General features: G+C 39.1%; 1 protein-coding gene across 1 annotated transcript in view; it reads left to right on the top strand.

The window, feature by feature from the left end:
- Positions 1-7,225, top strand: part of LOC138969185 (tryptophan 2,3-dioxygenase-like) — a 285,267-nt gene extending 278,042 nt beyond the window's left edge. The window contains exons 4-5 of the mRNA XM_070341919.1: positions 3,508-3,601; positions 4,705-7,225. Of these exons, the coding sequence (XP_070198020.1) occupies positions 3,508-3,601; positions 4,705-4,864 (254 nt within the window). The 3' untranslated portion in view covers positions 4,865-7,225. The remainder of the gene's footprint in view (positions 1-3,507; positions 3,602-4,704) is intronic.
- Positions 7,226-19,436: the final 12,211 nt, after the last annotated feature.

Genomic DNA, 19,436 nt, shown 5'->3' with positions numbered 1-19,436 from the left:
AGCCCCCTTCCTATTACAGACACCCCCCCCTCCCCCCTTTCCTAATCTCATTTCAGCCCTTGCTTTGTTCAGATTTCCTTGTCGACAATGTCTGAACATGTATATATATGCCCTGAGAAATTCTATGATCTTATTTTCCAAAATAAAGTCTAAAGAGGGTGTTCCACTGTAGCAGACACAGGCAATGTGTTGTCATATGAAAGGCAATTGTGGTTTTCAAAACAAAAGTACAGGTTACTCACATTTTTGGTGTCGGGTAAACACAAAACCATCAAATCATACTCATAGTGGCAGAGTGGTGATACATGTATATATATGTATGATATTTGAAGGAAAATGGATGACAAAATAAACAACAACCTCTCTCACCACAACATCAAATTTATTTTCTTTGGCAGTTCTAAGAAAGTATTTTTGTGAATTAAGGTCCCAAGCACATAAATGCAGAACCTCAGGTTGGCCTCTTTTAAAACACTCATCCCAATCCACCACAATGAACAAAAAAATATCAACAACAACATACAGCAACAACAAAGAGAATGTCGCATGCTGCTTTTATCATATAAAATGTTATCTTGGTTTACTAAACCTAACTGTTGTTACAAAGCTTGAGTTAAAGGTACTGAACTTGTCAAATTCAGGTGCACGGAGCCCCTGGGCTCTTAGTCATACCTCAGGCAGCTGTCCGTTAGAAGAACTACCAAGTTTCATTGACTTGCACCCAAAGAGTCAAGAACTGCGATTTTGTTTGCGAATTAATTTCGTACTCGGACCCGGCTGGTCTTGACCTATTTTTTTATCTAAATTTAGATCAGGTAGATCACCACATCATGCACTAAAAGACACGTCACTAGCAAACTATGTCAGACATCATCATGAGTTTGTGTAAAACAAAATGGAGGCCGGAATCACTCAGTTGAATCGAACTCCGACCAAACACCATGTAATAATTAGGTTAATTTATGCACTCGCGTGAACAAGAAACTGTCGAGCATCACAGATGTCGTCGAAGGGTAGTTTTGGGTTTGTTTTACTACCATAGGAGGATTTTTGAACTGTAAATGCACTCAGCTGCAACAAAAATGCAAAACGAAGGCTGTGAGCTGCACTGTGCCTTTAGTAAAAAATCAAATATGTGTCAGGAAACAAAAAAATGACAAAAAATATTAGTTTGAATTCAAAGTCTAGCTTTTAAAATTTTTTTATTTATATATTTTTTTTGGAGGCCTTACAATATTTATTTGATGTAACACGCACTGAACATATAACAGGACAAAAATCATTAGATTTAACCATATTTTTCATTTGCAACGAGTGTCATAATGTTTACCTTTCTTCGTACCATAATTCAAAATGGACCCCCCGCGGGTTAGGGGGAGTCCCATATTGGTTGGGACTAGAAAGAATTTACCCGATGCTACCCAGCATGTCGTAAGAGGCGACTAACGGTTCTGTTTCTTCTCTTCTTTTGTCTTATTTCTGCCTTACCAGTCCTTTCACCTATATTTCCTTCCAAGAAAACTCTCCCTACTTTTCCCTGCAGTTTTCCAATTCTTTTCTTGTTGTCTTATTTCTACCTGACTGGATCCATCACCTTTATTTCACTTACCAAAAGTCTTCTTTTCCACATCCTTATTTCTCTGCACCCCGCATGTCGTATGAGGCGACTAACGGATTCTCTTTCTCCTTTTACCCTTGTTAAGTGGTTCTTGTATAGAGTGTGGTCAGTGTTTGTGAGGATTTTGGTCAGGACAAAGAAATGTTTGGTCCTTTGTACTGGAAACTTGCATTCTCCCAGTAAGGTCATATATAGTACTACGTTGCAAGCCCCTGGAGCAATTTTTTGATTGGTGCTTTTGTGAACAAGAAACACTTAACAAGTGGCTCTATCCCATCTCCCCCCTTTCCCCTATCCCATCTCCCCCCTTTCCCTCGTCGCCATATAACCTTCGTGGTTGAAAACGACGTTAAACACCAAATAAAGAAAGAAAGAAATTCAAAATGGGGCTAGGGTTACGTGTTGTAAACTTGTGCACAAATTTAACCATCGATTTTTATTCTTTTTTGATATCCTTCATTTTTATTTTTTTTATTTTTTTATTTTTCATTTATTTTTTTTCTACAAATAATTTTTTTTGTTTTTTTTTGTTTTTTGGCAGTGTGTACAATAATTAAATTTTTTATATTTTTTTTTTATATAGTGTGTACAAATAATTTTTATTTTTTATTTTTTTTTTTTTATTTTTTTTTTTTTTTGCAGTGTGTACAATGATTAAAAAAAAAAATAATAATAATATCGTGTTGAACTGCGAAAAAAAGTGTGTGTGAACAGGGATTGTTACTGGTGTTAAATCCGGACATACACAAAACACAAAAAGTAACTAAAAGTGTGTTTTATCTTGACATTTTGCTAAATTGTAAAAATAAGGTCAAATTAAATTATTTATATGTATTTAACCTTATTTCAAGCCTCCATAGTTATTTTTGAGTGATTTTGAAGACATGTTTTATTTGGACGTCGAGGTAAAATTTAATGTCGAAGAAAAGCCCAAAATTTCACGCGGGAGTCGAGGTATCCCACCATAAACACATACACACACACACACACAAAACGTTAACATGTGTGTGTGTGTTTCTCCCCTTGCAGAACTGTACAATACTCATGATTATTACATTTTGTATTACCTCCACATGCTATTTTTAAAGTCAAAAAGGTCAAAGTCACTGTAATGTCCTACTAAAGATAAACACTAACCATGTGCTTTTAAATTTATTTTATTTTATTTTACTTCGATCCAGAATTGTACTTTAAACGTGCCATTCCTTAGTTTCTTTGATTTTACCGATTTACCTCTCTCTATCTCTCTCTATCTCTCGTTTTCTCTCAGTCTCTTCCTCTCGGTCTCTCGGTCTCTCGGTCTCTCTCTCTCTCTCTCTCTCTCTCTCTCTCTCTCTCTGTATCTCTCTTCTCTCTCTTTCTCTTCCTCCCACTCTGTCTCACTCGTTCTACCCCCACCCACCCTTTCGTCTCTCCCCCTCTCTCTCTCTCTCTTTTGAGTTCTCCTTATGTAATTCCTCAAATGCACATTGTGTTGCATTCCATACAATGTATTTCTGTATTTTATATGATTGAATTTATATTTGTTATGTGCGTCTGTCTTTATGTGTTGTATAAAGGACAGGTTGGAAGAATAGGCTTTGCCTAAAACCTTTATCCTTTTGTAATAAAGTTCTGAGTCTGAGTCTGAGTCTGAGTCTCTCTCTCTCTCTCTCTCTCTCTCTCTCTCTCTCTCTCTCTCTCTCTCTCTCTCTCTCTCTCTGTCTCTGTCTCTCTCTCTCTCTCTCTCTCTCTCTCTCTCTCTGTTTATGTTTATGTTTATGTCTGTCTGTCTCTCCGTGGGACTGCCCGTCGGTCCGTCTGCCTGCCTATCTGTCTCTGTATTTTGTTTCCTAATGCTCGGTGTAGGCTATATAAGCACAGCGCCTCACCTTAGTTCTATCGTGCAGCCAACCACGTGATGATGGTGCACCGCATGATTGGCAAGAAAGCGGGCACTGGAGGCTCCACGGGCGTGGGCTATCTCCGAGAAACTCAGGAAGGGTTTGTATTCATAACAGTAACATAATAATAATAATGCACTCTCTTTTTGCCCAGATTGCGACGTCAAGTGTGTGTGTGTGTGTGTGTGTGTGTGTGTGTGTGTGTGTGTGTGTGTGTGTGTGTGTGTGTGTGTGTTTTAACGTGTTAGTGTGCGTGTGTTAGAGTGTGTGTGTGTGTGTGTGTGTGTGTGTGTGTGTGTGTGTGTGTGTGTGTGTGTGTGTGTGCGTTCGGTTGTGCGTGCGTGCGTTTCTCTGTGTTTTGTTCTGTGTTTGGTTCTGTGTGTGTGCGTGTGTGTGTGCGATCCTGCGCGCGTGCCAGTGGTAAGCGCGAGCGCCTGTGTGACGTTTTCATCTTTCGCCGTGGTGATATTTCGATTCTCGGCCTATTTGATCTAGTATAAACTCTACACTGAACAAAAAACCACCCTTCAATAGTACTGATGAGCGAACTTGTGTACCTTACATTCATGGGGCCAAATTTGTCCAACCAATTTTTTTTATTTAACTTAGAAGTTTGATTCATCCTAAAATGTTTCCCTTCTTACTCAAGGGACGTAACCACTCGGTACACGTTTTCGAATAAATCGATTTTGGGGGTGAAATCTATTACATTTCACCACCAATTTTCTTCACATGCAAGAAACTGACATGCTTTTCGTCCATAAATAATTTCACTTCTTAATTTTACCAGGAAACAACATTTCAGTCTTGAGTATATATCGAGGGGGAAATATGTACACAAGCGAAAGATGAAATCGTGACACCGGCGTGTGTGTATGTGTGAGGGTGTGTATGTGTCTGTGTGTGTGTGTGTGTGTATGTGTCTGTGTGTGTGTGAGGGTGTGTATGTCTGTGTGTGTGTGTATTGTGTGTGTGAGGGTGTGTATGTGTGTGTGTGTGTGTGTTTGTATGTGTCCGTGTGTGTGAGGGTGTGTATGTGTGGTAGAAAAGGAGAGGGATGGAGACACGCAGATAAGTACACAGACACAACGCATTTTTATTTCTAAAAGTCCCTTTTCTCTCATTTCGGTGGACTGATGGATTATATCTGACGGATGAATAAAAGGATGTTTCATCTGTTTAATTTGTCCGATCTTTTTTCAGAGATAGATACCGCGTGTTCATCGACCTGTTCAACGTGTCTACCTACCTGGTCCCGTCCAAGTTCATCCCGCCGCTCACACCCGCTCTCAAACGCAACCTCGCTTTCGCCAACGAGATTGACCTGTCACGTGATGTTGGTGCTATGGGCATTCAAAAGTAAAACATCCGGATTGGTGAAGATCGAGGCCCCGGCTGAAACTGTAGCAAATGTCAGGTTCAGAAAGTCATAAGCAAGAACGAGAAGCCTTGACGAAGTGTTGAACGCACTATGGACAAGATTTGTTTTGTTTAATCTTCTTGTGTGAAAGAAAGCATGCGGAAGAGCAACCCGAACATATCTTTGTTGCAAGAGACATTAGTGTAGGTTTTCTTTTCATTGTTGCCTGTAACAGTTTTCTCACATATTTACACACATAACATAATTGACAAAGCTGCTTAGCCGTTTGATTTGATTACAGAGTTGTCTTAATGTATGTCCAAGATGTATCATTTGGCATTGACATTACAAGTGAAACTTTATAAATGAACAGTTTAATAGGAAAGAAAGAAAGCAACAACAACAAACAGTAGTTCTCTTTCTCTAAAGAAAGTAAAAATCTTGCACTTTAAACACTCTTGTACACTTCAGTATGGGTACACTTCAAAAGGTTGAACTCAGAAGCCGTATTACTCTCGTTTGAAGCTCTGTGTAGTACGTGCTTGCTGTAAAAAAAATCATTAATTGTTGAAGCAAAAACAAAATGTAACGTATTTTGAAACCTTGTCATTTTATGACGTATTATTCCGTATACAACTGCATCCTTGAAAAGGAGAACGCCTATATGGTTTGCGTTTCGAGTGATGCATTATTTAGTTCATACAATAAGTATCCTTAGACGTCTGCAAACGCGGTTTAATCATCTTGTTTTGGTCATACCTCGTATACGCATTTGAACAGCCCCCTTGGTCCAGTTAACAGTTTGAGATGTGAAGTTATAGTGCTTTGGCTCGAGTATGTTGTCTTTTGTTCTTCAAACAAATGTGACAAACTGTCAATGTCACATGTGTCTTACCATCTGAACTTTTACCTGAATGCTCGTGTCATTTCTTTCAGGAACAATACCCCGGTTCGTGCCACATCTGAAAAAACAAAACAAAAAACACAATGTTAAAAAATTGATCAATGTTAATCTTACTTCAGACAATAAAGTACAACAATGCAGATGTTGCACTTCACGAAAAAAAACATGCTTAAAAAGAACTATTAAAGACACATAAAGTACACAACGAAGCGCAAGTAATCAGCTTTTGACATGTATAAAGTATGTTTCTACACGAAAACAACACTCTTTTTTGTTACATTTAGTCAAGTTATGACTAAATGTTTTAACATCGAGGGGGGAATCGAGACGAGGGTCGTGGTGTATGTGTGTGTGTATGTGTGTGTGTGTGTGTGTGTGTGTGTGTGCGTGCGTGTAGAGCGATTCAGACCAAACTACTGGACCGATCTTTATGAAATTTGACATGAAAGTTCCTGGGTATGATATCCCCATACATTTTTTTCATTTTTTTGATAAATGTCTTTGATGACGTCATATCCGGCTTTTCGTGAAAGTTGAGGCGGCACTGTCACGCCCTCATTTTTCAACCAAATTGGTTGAAATTTTGGTCAAGTAATCTTCGACGAAGCCCGGACTTCGGTATTGCATTTCAGCGTGGTGGCTTAAAAATTAATTAATGACTTTGGTCATTAAAAATCTGAAAATTGTAAAAAAAAATATTTCTTTTATAAAACGATCCAAATTTACGTTCATCTTATTCTCCATCATTTGCTGATTCTAAAAACATATAAATATGTTATATTTGGATTAAAAACAAGCTCTGAAAATTAAATATATAAAAATCATTATCAAAATTAAATTGTCGAAATCAATTTAAAAACACTTTCATCTTATTCCTTGTCGGTTCCTGATTCCAAAAACATATAGATATGATATGTTTGGATTAAAAACACGCTCAGAAAGTTAAAACGAAGAGAGGTACAGAAAAGCGTGCTATCCTTCTCAGCGCAACTACTACCCCGCTCTTCTTGTCAATTTCACTGCCTTTGCCGTGAGCGGTGGACTGACGATGTTACGAGTATACGGTCTTGCTGCGTTGCATTGCGTTTAGTTTCATTCTGTGAGTTCGACAGCTACTTGACTAAATGTTGTATTTTCGCCTTACGCGACTTGTTTTTTTTACCTCAAAACAACACTCATCATATTCAAAGCAAACACACACACACACAAACACACATTTATACACACATTCATACACACACACACACACACACACACACACACACGCGCGCACATGTACGGACGCACGCACACACACACACGCACATACACACACACACACACCCACATACAATACAATACAATACAATACAATAACTTTATTAATCTCTAAAAGAGAAATTGCATTGCTGAGCTTTTGTGTCCGTAATAAAACATACATAAAACATTCAAAAATAAACATTTGTTCTTTGTCATTCGTACATTCTTGTGTTCTTATACATTTCTTCAATTCATACATCAATATTCTATCATAATTATGTACATACATTTATTCTCTTTTAACAGTCTGTCTTCAAACGCATCTCAGAGAGGGAGGCTAGAGATTTGTGTTGTGCCATAGGTAAAATCATGTGCTTAGCTATGAAGTAATGTTATCACATGTTATTTAAGGAAAATGAGTAAATATATGTACCAAGCGTATAACATCAGCAAAACTGAGAAAATACAGCACATTGGTTATCACATAAGAAAGTATATTAAAAATAAATTAACATGCATTCACCATCAACAATGCACAAACGAAAACGAAAGTCAGCACCTTGCCGGTTATCACATATTGTCTAAGAGAGTAGAATAAGAGTATATAATCATGCAAAACAAAATCAACAATACTGAAACAATACAGAACACTGACCCCGTGCATCAGAGCGACAACACCAGCATCTACCGCCCCACCTGAGAATTGAAGATGTGAATTGCAGATGGAATGAACGAATTTCTGTAGCGTGTGGATCTTGCGGTTGGTTGTCTGAATCTGTTGCTCCTGTCTGTCCGTCTACTGTCAAATTCCGGTCTGAGTGGGTGCGAGTCGTCAGCCAAAATCTTCTGTACCTTGTCAGTCAGTCGTCGTTCATGTGTTGATGTGAAATTGTCCTGCTTCCTCCCAACCACCCCACTTGCTTTCCTGATGAATTTATCTAATCTATCCCTGTCTTGCTTGTTGATGTTGCCACCCCAACACACGGAGCCAAAGTACAACACACTATTGCACGTTGAAGTGTAAAACATCTGAAGGATTTCTTGTCTGATGTTAAAGGACCTGAGTTTTCTCAAAAAGTACAGGCGAGAGTGGAGTTTCTTCACAAGGGCATCAGAGTTTGGTTTCCATGTCAACTTATTGTCTATAATCACCCCCAAATACTTATACTGCTCTACCTTCTCTACGACCTCCCCCTTGATCACTATCTCCCTGTGTACATGTTCCCCCCTCCTGTTGTCCATTATCATTTCCTTTGTCTTCCCCACATTAAGCTCTAAATAGTTGTTTTCACACCACCCCACAAACCTATCTACCTCCTGCCTGTAGTCAGAGTCGTCGTCATCAGTCAGCAGTCCGGTCAGTCCAGTGTCGTCAGCAAACTTGGTTATGGGGCAGGAGTCACTAGAACTTCTAAAATCTGCTGTGTAGAGAGAAAAAAGAAAAGGTGAGAGTACTGTGCCTTGTGGTGCCCCTGTGTTTGTGCAGATTGTGTCTGAAACTGATTGCCCCCCCCCACCCTAACATACTGTGGCCTGTTTGTCAGGTAGTCCATAACCCAGACTGAGGATGGTGGCTGCTGGGACATTCATGCTAAAAAGCTTCTCCGCCATTAAATGAGGCTGTATAGTATTAAAAGCGCTGGAAAAATCACAAAACATCAAGCGAATATAAGAGCCAGGCTTTTCTAAATGAGAGTAGATCTTGTTTAAAACATTCAACACAGCATCATCAACACTCCTGTTTTTTCCTGTCTGCAAACTGACATGGATCAATAAAATCTTTCACACAATCACTCAGTTTGAACAAAACAACTCTCTCAAAGACTTTCATACAAACAGAAGTAAGTGCCACAGGTCTCAGGTCATTCATGGTTATCACAGTCTTTTTCTTTGGCACAGGAACAATGCATGAAGTTTTCCATAGGGCCGGTACCCTGCTAGCACCAAGCGACATGTTAAAAATGACTGAAAAAATATAACTAAGTTGCTCTGCACATAGTTTTAAAACTTTGGGCATCATCCCATCTGGTCCCCCCGCCTTGCTAGCATTAACATTCTTCAGCCCCCTCTCCACCTCTTCTTCCGTCACCACTATTGGGGAATCCCCTTCCGTAACCCCACTATCACTGGTCAACCTGTCCCGCATTGCCTTCCTTTCCCCGCTGAAGTCATGCTTATCGAAGCGTGCATAAAACTGGTTGAGATCATTTGCATCTGACTGCGTAGCGTTGCTTTTTTCCTTACTCCCACCCTTCTTCCCCTTGTAGCCACTCATGACATTCAACCCCTCCCATGCCTTCTTCATGTTGTTCCCCGTGAAATTTCCCTCTACCTTCCTCTTAAACTCTTCCTTCCCCCTCCTTATCGAACTCTGGACCTCCCTCTGAACCTCCCTCATGTTCTTACAATTCCCTTCTCTAAAAGCTTTCTTCTTCTTATTCAGCACATCTTTGATATCTTTCGTGACCCATTGCTGTACACCTTCACTGTTTTCTTCGGCACAACATTGTCCACACAAAAAGACACATAATCGGTTACGCATTCTGTCAGTTCATCAACATCACGGGACGAGTCCACAAATACTGTCCAATCAGTGCAATCGAGGCACCCTCTAAGGGTTTCCATTGACTCGCCCGACCAATCAAAAACAGTCCTAGTGATGGGCGATTCCCGCTGCACACGTGGTCGGTAACGTGGGACAAGGTTTACAATGTTATGATCGGACCGTCCTAGAGCTGGCAGTGCATACGAACTGTACGCATCCTTGACGTTTGAATAACATAAGTCTATAGTCTTGTCTTTTCGTGTAGGGCATGTGACATGTTGGTACAGTTTGGGTAGCACACACATCCACACACACACACACACACACACACACACACACACATCCACACGCACACACACACACACACACACACACACACACACACACACAGTTATGAAAAAGTTCATTTGTTTTCATGTACTGTGATAGAAAGATATGAAGCATCAGTAATAAAACTTGGCTGCTTTTTCATTTTGCATAATAGATAAGACCTTTAATTAAGATTAATTTCAAAAGTAAAATAGTATTATTTTGGAATTGGACACACTATGCGCAAGACATAATGTTGTTTTGTTTGTAGATCACGTTATGTTAATTTAGAGGTGTGGTATCTATGGTATTAATTTTTTATTTTTGTTAAATGTCTGCCGACAATATCTGTATTTGTTTGCTTTTCATACATCACATTATATGACCGAATTGTCAGCTTTAACAGCGCAAAGATGAGCAGAACAATTACGACTTATCCGTACATCATTGTATTATATTTTGATTACTTTTATAACCAAAGTGCGTGTTTTCCTTGTATTCACAACACGTTATCCTCCCAATATAATCATGTATTGCTATTTCATATGTTACGTGGATTTCCATTGGTCAATTGGGCAAAACTGAGCTCATTGTAAAAGTGATATCGACGACATTTCCGTCGATATCAGTTTTGATATCGACGACCTCTTTATTGCTTCCCCACTTCAAAAACAAAAACACCAAAATTTAAAAACAAACAAATATATATAAAAATGTAATGATCCCAGAATTTAGTTGAGCAAGTGACTAAAGACTTTTTCAAAGAAAAGACATTTTTAAATACTGAAAAGTACAAGAAAAGAGTGAATGAACAAAAAGAAATAATAATCAGAGGGAGGGATATGGAACAGCCAAAACTGAGACAAATACTTTTGTAATTTCTTTACAGTAAATACAAAATGTCCAGAGAATTAGCAATATATCTAACATTGACTGACTGTGTGACGATATCTTCTGCTATTGGTCTGTTTCGACAGTGATATCAAAATCTCGGCCTCCGGTCTCGATTTTGATATCACTGTCTCAACAGACCATATCAGAAGATATCATCACACAGTCCGTCAATATTGGGTAGTATTCATAGGAAATAACTGATAGTGCAAGAACTATGACTTTCTTACACAACGACTCTCTCCAAATAGACTCGCAGTGTCACTTACAACCGGAATAACCCACTTGCTACAACTGTCTCAGTGTTTAAACATGTATTGCGCCAAATTCTGTCCTCATGCCTGTATTTTTCGTGATTGTTTGATTACTGGAACATGTATTTTGCTAGTTGATTAGTTAGTTGTCTGTTGGTAGTAGAATCTCTTGGTTTTATTCGTCGTGTTAATTTATTAACATGTGGACTTTATATTTCTTCATATTTTTTCCCTCTTCATGCCTATAGGCTACTTTTAAACTTTGATTTGTATAATCCATAATCTCCTCTGATCACAATTGAATATTTGTATTGAGTATTCGAGTACATTCTTAGCAGTCTGAATGTGTTACCGTGTTCGTGTGTTTGATTCTCTGTCTGTGTTTCCCTCTCTATGTGAGTGTGTGTGCGTCTGTAATTGTTCAAATAAAATTAATGAACATTTCAAGTTCTGCTTGAAAAATGTCAGCAAATAGCAACTTGCGGCGTCCGTTTGATAAGTTCATTTGTCAAAATGTTCATGAAAATATAAAAAAAACCACTGTCACGTTTCAATATATCACATAAGGTGATTATGAACGGTTAGTTACTACTAACTAACCACACCACGATCCACTCTCGCAGTCATACAAATAAATAGAATCAACAAAAGTATAAGTTTCAGACGCCTGTTTATAAATATACTAACTCGCCACCTCCCTCGAGACTTCACTCTAAAAAAAGATGTTTTACGTTCAAAACGTAAACAAGGGGTCACTGACAAAAATGCCAGTTAAAGTTTAGAAAATGATAATAACACGCTGATCCCGTGTATAGCTAGAAAAGATAGCTGATCTGCCCAAAAGCGCTGGTTAAAGCAGGTGTCACACACCCCACGTTGTCACCACTCAAATGAAATCACTAATACACAAGATGACAAGGTGGTATAAGGGCGCTATGACATGGTGCACTTAGCTTTTTGCCACTGAGTGGGCGACCCGTGAATAGTCTATCTCCACAACTGCTCCGTTGAATGAAGTGCCGGCTGGCGTAGAAACGAAGCAGGGAATAGTGGAGATATCAGGCGCCTCTCTCAGTCGCTGAAGATCCCCCCGTAGTCTACCAGAAAATAGCAGACGTGTAGTTGGTGGGACGACGACAGCGACAGCAACCACTAGTACACCAGAACACCAGGTTAGCAGGTTACATCAGATGTCCCGGTTACAGCATCCCGCAGATTAGCAGGTAAGAAGATACGTAGCGTAGAAACGTAGAACCGTAGACACGTAGACCCGTAGAAACGTAAAAAGGCTGCAACAAAAAGCATTGGTGCACTAAACATGCCACGCAACCCTTCAACCTCCACCTTCAAACATGTCACCTTTACATATTTCATAGAGCACGTGGGCCTGCACAAACGAACTTTTAAAACAACACATCAGCTATTTTCCTTCCTTCTCTCCATATCTGCAAAAAACATATACAGGTTACTATTTTAGCGTCACAAAGAGCAAATTATGCGCTAACCTGGAAAGAACAACAGAGAGTATTTCATTCCACAAACACAGACTCGTCAACAGCGTTAAATAATGATTTATTACCTCAACAGCCTAATGTAGGTAGCTCTCCTTTAAGCAAATCCGCTCCCTTTTGAATGGCTTCCGTCCGTCGACAAAAATACCGCCATCCCCTTCTTGCTGAATTACTTTATGCGTGAGAAAAAAAACCGCTCAGCTAAGAAACCTGACGCCTCGCGTCCGACACATCTACACAGCGAAAGGTGGTCTCTTCTTGAAGTTCCTCAAAAGCCCTACTGTACCAGCAGAACGGCACGTTGATATAAAGTGTAGAATCTAACGTGTTGAAAACCATCAAACTCTTAGGAAGAAGAAACAACGACCTTTCTCTCTTGCTGCTATGTTTCAAGTGCCCAGTTTCATGTCCTCACAAAACAACCTTGAAAATATCACGTGACTCCGCGTGTCACATATCCAGTTCAGTTACCGTCGATTTCGCCAAGCAAGCAAAATCACGCACGTGGAACCACTGCAAAACGTAATCCCCGTCCTCGGCTATGCTTGGTCAGCTAAAACCAGCCGTTGCCCAAACACAAGCACAGGCGCTTTTCGTCGCAATTTGAGAAAGACACCCCACAGAGTGTTTCTTTCTTGATCCATGTCACTAAATCGTGACAAACACAAGTTTACAAACGTACTTTAGGACGTAAATCAATTTTTGCCATGATAACTCCGAAGTGCCTTTTTCAAATTATTTAAATGGTGTACCAATATAAGTGTACCTTTTTCCCCGCAAAAAAAGTGTAATCTGGTGATAACTTGAATATTACCCTCTTATACGTAACAGCATTAACAGAGATTGCAGAGTCAAATAAACGTTTAAGAAAATCAATGAATAGCACGGACATTTGGAAACGATGACTGTTTTAACTACGACGTTTAAACAAAAGAAGAAACTAAAGCACATTTACCAGCAATCTGTCTGCTTTCATAGAAATCGGGCTTGAATCTTCGATGGATTGTCCATTTTCTGCGGAAATTCCAATTCTGTACCACGTAGGCATATGCATTTTAAAACATGTCCCCTTCTGATATTTAAATATAATAATACTAGAGTGAATCGCGAGACAGAGACAGACAGCGTGGCGGTTCGCCGTCTTAGAGCACGTGTTGAACATTTTCATCCACCAGTTTGTGCCCACTCAAAGGAAGGCAAGAACATACAGAGAGACAAAAGCCGCCAGACCCCATCACAAACAGAACTCTTCAATCCACAGGTGTTGCCTGGCGAGCTAGCTATAAATAGCTCACAACTTCCAAGGCGAACAACTCTGCAGAGTCTGCTGTGAAGGGCGACGGTAGTCTCCCTGTCACACTCGACCCCCTTTGAATGAACTTTGTCCCCAAAGTTCCGAACCATGGACCCGCCAAGCTTAGGTCCCTCCCAGGTTGGTGGAATGGGAACAGCACGAAAATGATTCAGTGGCCTGAACATTTCATGTCGAGTCCCATCCCTGTCGACGACGCCAAATGTAACCGAGTGCCGAAACACCACAATCACCTTTGAAGGCGAAGTCCACTCAAACGGGATTGAGAATTTTAGAGCTTATTTCTAAGCCCTATAATAACTGTTATGGCTTCTCAAAGGAAGGCCCGAACATACAGACACACCAAAGCCGCCAGACCACATCACAAACAGAACTCTACAATCCACAGGTGTTGCCCACACACACACACACACACACACACACACACACACACACACACACACACACACACACACACACACACACACACAAACACACACACACACACACACACAGAAGCCGTGTATATGTATGTGAACAGCTCAGATCATGGGTAATTTTAACACCTTCACATTTAAATGCTTATTTTATAGCCATCCATTGAATTGAGAAGAAAACAAAGCCTACTAAACTGCTAAGCATGAATCAAACAATAAGAAAATAAGAAGAACCAACAACATCGTTTTGTATGTGTGGGTAGTAAACACGTTTTATTTACAAAACACGGCGGAAAATGGCGACAAATTTGTTGCACAGCGACAGGTCACTTTCTTCAACCAAGGCCAGTACTTTCATACATGACAAAGGAAAGCAAATAATTTATGGCCTGAATAATAAAGTTATAGTGTTCCTTTGCGTGTCTGAGTGATAAACTGTTTTAACCAACTCTCTTCTGAAACGTAATTGCACTCAGCAGATTTGTCTTCCGCTCATAACTTTCGTGTCACGCCGTCTTTGCGACAAACAGATAGATCGCATTCTCGCAGAAAATCATTGACAACACAGACCAGTCATTATATTTAGTCAAGTTTTGACTAAATATTTTAACATCGAGGGGGAATCGAAACGAGGGTCGTGGTGTATGTGCGTGCGTGCGTGCGTGTGTGTGTGTGTGTGTGTGTGTAGAGCGATTCAGACTAAACTACTGGACCGATCTTTATGAAATTTGACATGAGAGTTCCTGGGTATGAAATTCCCGAACGTTTTTTTCATTTTTTTGATAAATGTCTTTGATGACGTCATATCCGGCTTTTCGTGAAAGTTGAGGCGGCACTGTCACGCCCTCATTTTTCAACCAAATTGGTTCAAATTTTGGTCAAGTAATCTTCGACAAAGCCCGGGGTTCGGTATTGCATTTCAGCTTGGTGGCTTAAAAACTAATTAATGACTTTGGTCATTAAAAATCGGAAAATTGTAAAAAAAAAATAAAAATTTATAAAACGATCCAAATTTACGTTTATCTTATTCTCCATCATTTGCTGATTCCAAAAACATATAAGTATGTTATATTCGGATTAAAAACAAGCTCTGAAAATTAAATATATAAAAATTATTATCAAAATTAAATTGTCCAAATCAATTTAAAAACACTTTCATCTTGTTCCTTGTCGGTTCCTGATTCCAAAAACATATAGATATGATATGTTTGGATTAAAAACACGCTCAGAAAGTTAAAACAAAGAGAGGTACAGAAAAGCGTGCTATCCTTCTTAGCGCAACTACTACCCCGCTCTTCTTGTCAATTTCACTGCCTTTGCCATGAGCGGTGGCCTGACGATGCTACGAGTAAAATGGCATTGCGTTCAGTTTCATTCTGTGAGTTCGACAGCTACTTGACTAAATATTGTATTTTCGCCTTACGCGACTTGTTTTTAGCATTGCATTTGGGAAGGGCTACTATTATAGTGTGTTTTAAGAAAGAAAAACATTACAGTATCGGCAGAACACGACCAAATGAGTTTTCGTGTCACAGCGTTATGGGCGTGAGATTTGTTAGACTTTTTGTTCTCACACTGTAGCAAAATCATTGACAACATAGACAAGTCAGTTTTAGCATAGACATTGGGAAGGGCTACTATTATAGTGTGTTTTAGGAAAGAAAAACATTATAGTATCGGCAGAACACGACCAAATGAGTTTGCGTTATGGGCGTGAGATTGGTTTTTTTCATACTGCAGATCATATCTCAAAAACTACGGAGTGGATCTTTATGAAATTTGATATGGATATTTTTGACTGGATTTTCTCATAGAAGGTTTTTCCGTTTATTGATAGGACAGTTTGATGACGTCATATTTTACCGTTTGCCAAAAGGTCGAGGCAGCACTTTCACAGTTACAGTTTTTCATCAATTTGATCGAATTTCTTATCACACAATCTCAGATCTAGGCCGAATTATGGGATTGCATTTCAGCTTGGTCACTTAAAGTTTTGTTATTGAAATGTTTGTTCGAAATATGTCATTTTTTCAAATTTTTAAAAACTAATATTTGAAACAGAAAATTTATATTGGTGTATTCCCTATTGCGTCCTGTATCTAAAACTATTTAGTTTTGTTGTTTTGTATTGATAATTATGCTTTAAAATGAAGAAAACCGATAAATAACCACTATCTTTATTTATGAAAAAAGACACTTAAAAACAACTTCTATCTATTCCTTATCATTTTCTGATTCCAAATATATATAGTTGCATGGTGTTTGACGTTGAAAATAAGCTCAAACTTAACAAACTCGGATCGTTGAATGGAAATTATACTTCCAAGCTCCGTGCAGCTGACAACATGATAAAAGCACGTCATTTCAAGTGTGGAACACGCTCATGACGTCATACTGAAAGGTGATGAATTATGGCTTCACCTTGCGATGTTTCATTTCAAACATGGTAACATTTTTAAAGGGGTTTCTTTCTCAGATTTGTGTTTGCCCTTTGTCTGTCTCTCTATGTCATTGCGGGTTACCTGAACATTGACAATGACGAAACAAAGATTGTGTGTGTGTGTGTGGGTGCGCGCGCGTGTGTGTGTGTGTGTGTGTGTGTATGTGCGTGTGTGTGTGCGTGCGTGTGTGGGTGTGTGTGGCCATGTTTGAATTTATTCGGATTTAGTTCTCTTTCCTTGTTTGTATTATGATTGTGTAAGTGTAAAGCGCTCTGGGCTCGTCACCACGAGGTTTACGCGCTATATACAAGTAAGTAATCGTTATTATTATTATTATTATGTCTCCGTCTGTCTGACTGATTCAATTAAATGTGTAATTACTTAGTTTTGCAAAAGTCAAACTAAGTATGATATACCTAATTGATTCAGGTCTCTAAATTCTTATTGTAAAATTATGAGTTTTATTCAAAACAAATTTAATTGGTGTTTTAAACTCAATAATGGGGCATGCTGTGATGAGCAGAAGAATGTGTGTTTACGAGCAGAAAAAGCCCATCAAAGTCAAGAATCGTGTTTTTCTTTTTCTATTTTCACCTTGTAGCTTCATACAGACACTAAGCAACAGTGTAGTACCACTTCCAGTGCAATATCTTGTACTTTAATTTTGACCATCTGTGTAACACTTTATTGACCCATGATCTGAGCTGTTCACCTATGTATATCTATATCTATAAATGACCTTTCATGTGAAACGTGGATTGTCAAAGTAAAAGCCAATCAGGCTGATTGTTTGATGTGTGGAACCATCGTGGCTTTGGATTTGTGTTTCCGAGGACAACGATTGTAAGCATTCACTCTCAAAGACCCAATCAATGTTAATAATTACCGCGGCGACTCATGGTCAATTTGCAACTTATCTCTGTAATCGCAAAATCCACAACGAAAAGTCATAAACACTTAAAAGAAAAGAAATATGCTCAACACTTACTGAATTCACAGGTATGATCGCAGCTCTGTAAATTTTCAGACTGGAAGAAAAGCGTCAACAAGCTACGTTTGACGTCACATACAAGTTTGACGTGTTATCTCGTGCTACTGTGACGATGCTTTGTGGCCCGGAGTTGGATTCTAAAAATTCGTCTCCCTGTGGGTTATTGTGCATTTTGTTGCACAACCAAAATGATGACAAAAACGATGTTTGGTAGCTTGTTGTCAGACCAGCACTTTGTTGTTGGTCCTCGGGGAGCATATCGCCTTTTGTCTCATATTTATCAACCGCGGCCTTGGGCCTTGGTCGATAAAGATGAAACAAAAGACGATATGGTCCCCTTGGACCAACAAAAAAGCTGGTCTGTCAACACGCCACCAAACATCTTATAATGTACGTATACCAGTGAATATATGTTTTTAGAGAAAAATCTAGATCCACAGATAATTAAATCATAAAACACTGAAATAGAACGTCTGGTTACATGAATTATTATGCAGATCTGTTATATGAAGTCAGGTCAGCAAGATAAAGCCAGGTAAATAATCACATGTGATAAAATAATTATAGTCTTTAAAAAAAAAAATCAGTGGGTAATAATTTAGACTTCATATTCTGTCCCAAATATTATTGATCAATACTTTAAATTAAAGGCACAGTAAGCCTCCCGTAAACCATCACAGATACTGTCAGGCTTTTACACACAGTACAAACACCCTTCCATTTGAACGCTCACCAAACGGGAACATCCTAGGTGCCCTAGCCCTACGTAAAGAGCGAGCAATTTTTAAAGAATTAATTTTGCGGATTGTCTCAGAGACAATCGGACCGTGGTGCGTTTTGGCGCTAGACCTATCTTTTAAAATCTAAATAATAAATTGACAGTTTGTTACACAAACATTCTTAAATCATAAAAGAATTCTTTTTTCATCAAGACAAGATCAGTACAATTCGAAGTTTTGAAAGTTTGAAAAAAGAAAATCCCGGAAAAAGGGTCACGCAAGGTCGTGGTTCTCATAGCAGACGACGGTTTATGCCTATCGCCAGTTCCTCTGAACAGTCAAAAGCCATCGCCAGAGTTCTTGTGAACCACAGCCGTTTGTTTCGTGCATAGTCAGAGGTACATGATAACGTGCTATTGCAGATAAGCTCACATCGAGTCGCATTCAAATTACTAACTGGCGACTACATTGTGAAAAAGGGAAACTGGATCACACGGGTTCAAGATGGCTCAGGGGTAAGATAAACCACGCAAAAATAAATTCTTTGAAAATTGCTCGCTCTTTACGGAGGGCACCTAGGATGTTCTCAAGCGGTGAGTGTTTAAATGAAAGGGTGTTTGTACTGTGTGTAAAAGCCTAACAGTATCTGTGATGGTTTACGGGAGGCTTACTGTGCCTTTAACCGTATGTTGAAATTCTGCAAATTACTTGGTCTCTCTCTCTGCAATGCGAAGCACAGATAGTCACGTCATTGATTCGCTTTATGCATCACCGAAGGTCAATAAAAGAATCGAAGATAAAGGACAAAATTCAAATGCAGACGTTAGCTTAAGTTTACTTCGAAAGCAGGTTCAGCAAAATTGCAGCTTGAGTGTTTCTTTGTTAAATTTGAATTCTTCAGAAGAAATACGAAGTGAAAGTTTCAACTAATTTCAGTAACAGCAAATAAGACCATTCTGTTATGCAGAGAATCATACACACAAACCTTCGAGGGACACAGTTTTCTTATCACGTTGCCCCTTAAAGCATATTTTTCGTTCAAA

This window comes from Littorina saxatilis, linkage group LG6 (assembly GCF_037325665.1).
Source record: "Littorina saxatilis isolate snail1 linkage group LG6, US_GU_Lsax_2.0, whole genome shotgun sequence".
Lineage (NCBI taxonomy): Eukaryota > Metazoa > Mollusca > Gastropoda > Littorinimorpha > Littorinidae > Littorina > Littorina saxatilis.
This window is presented reverse-complemented; position numbering and strand designations above follow the sequence as displayed.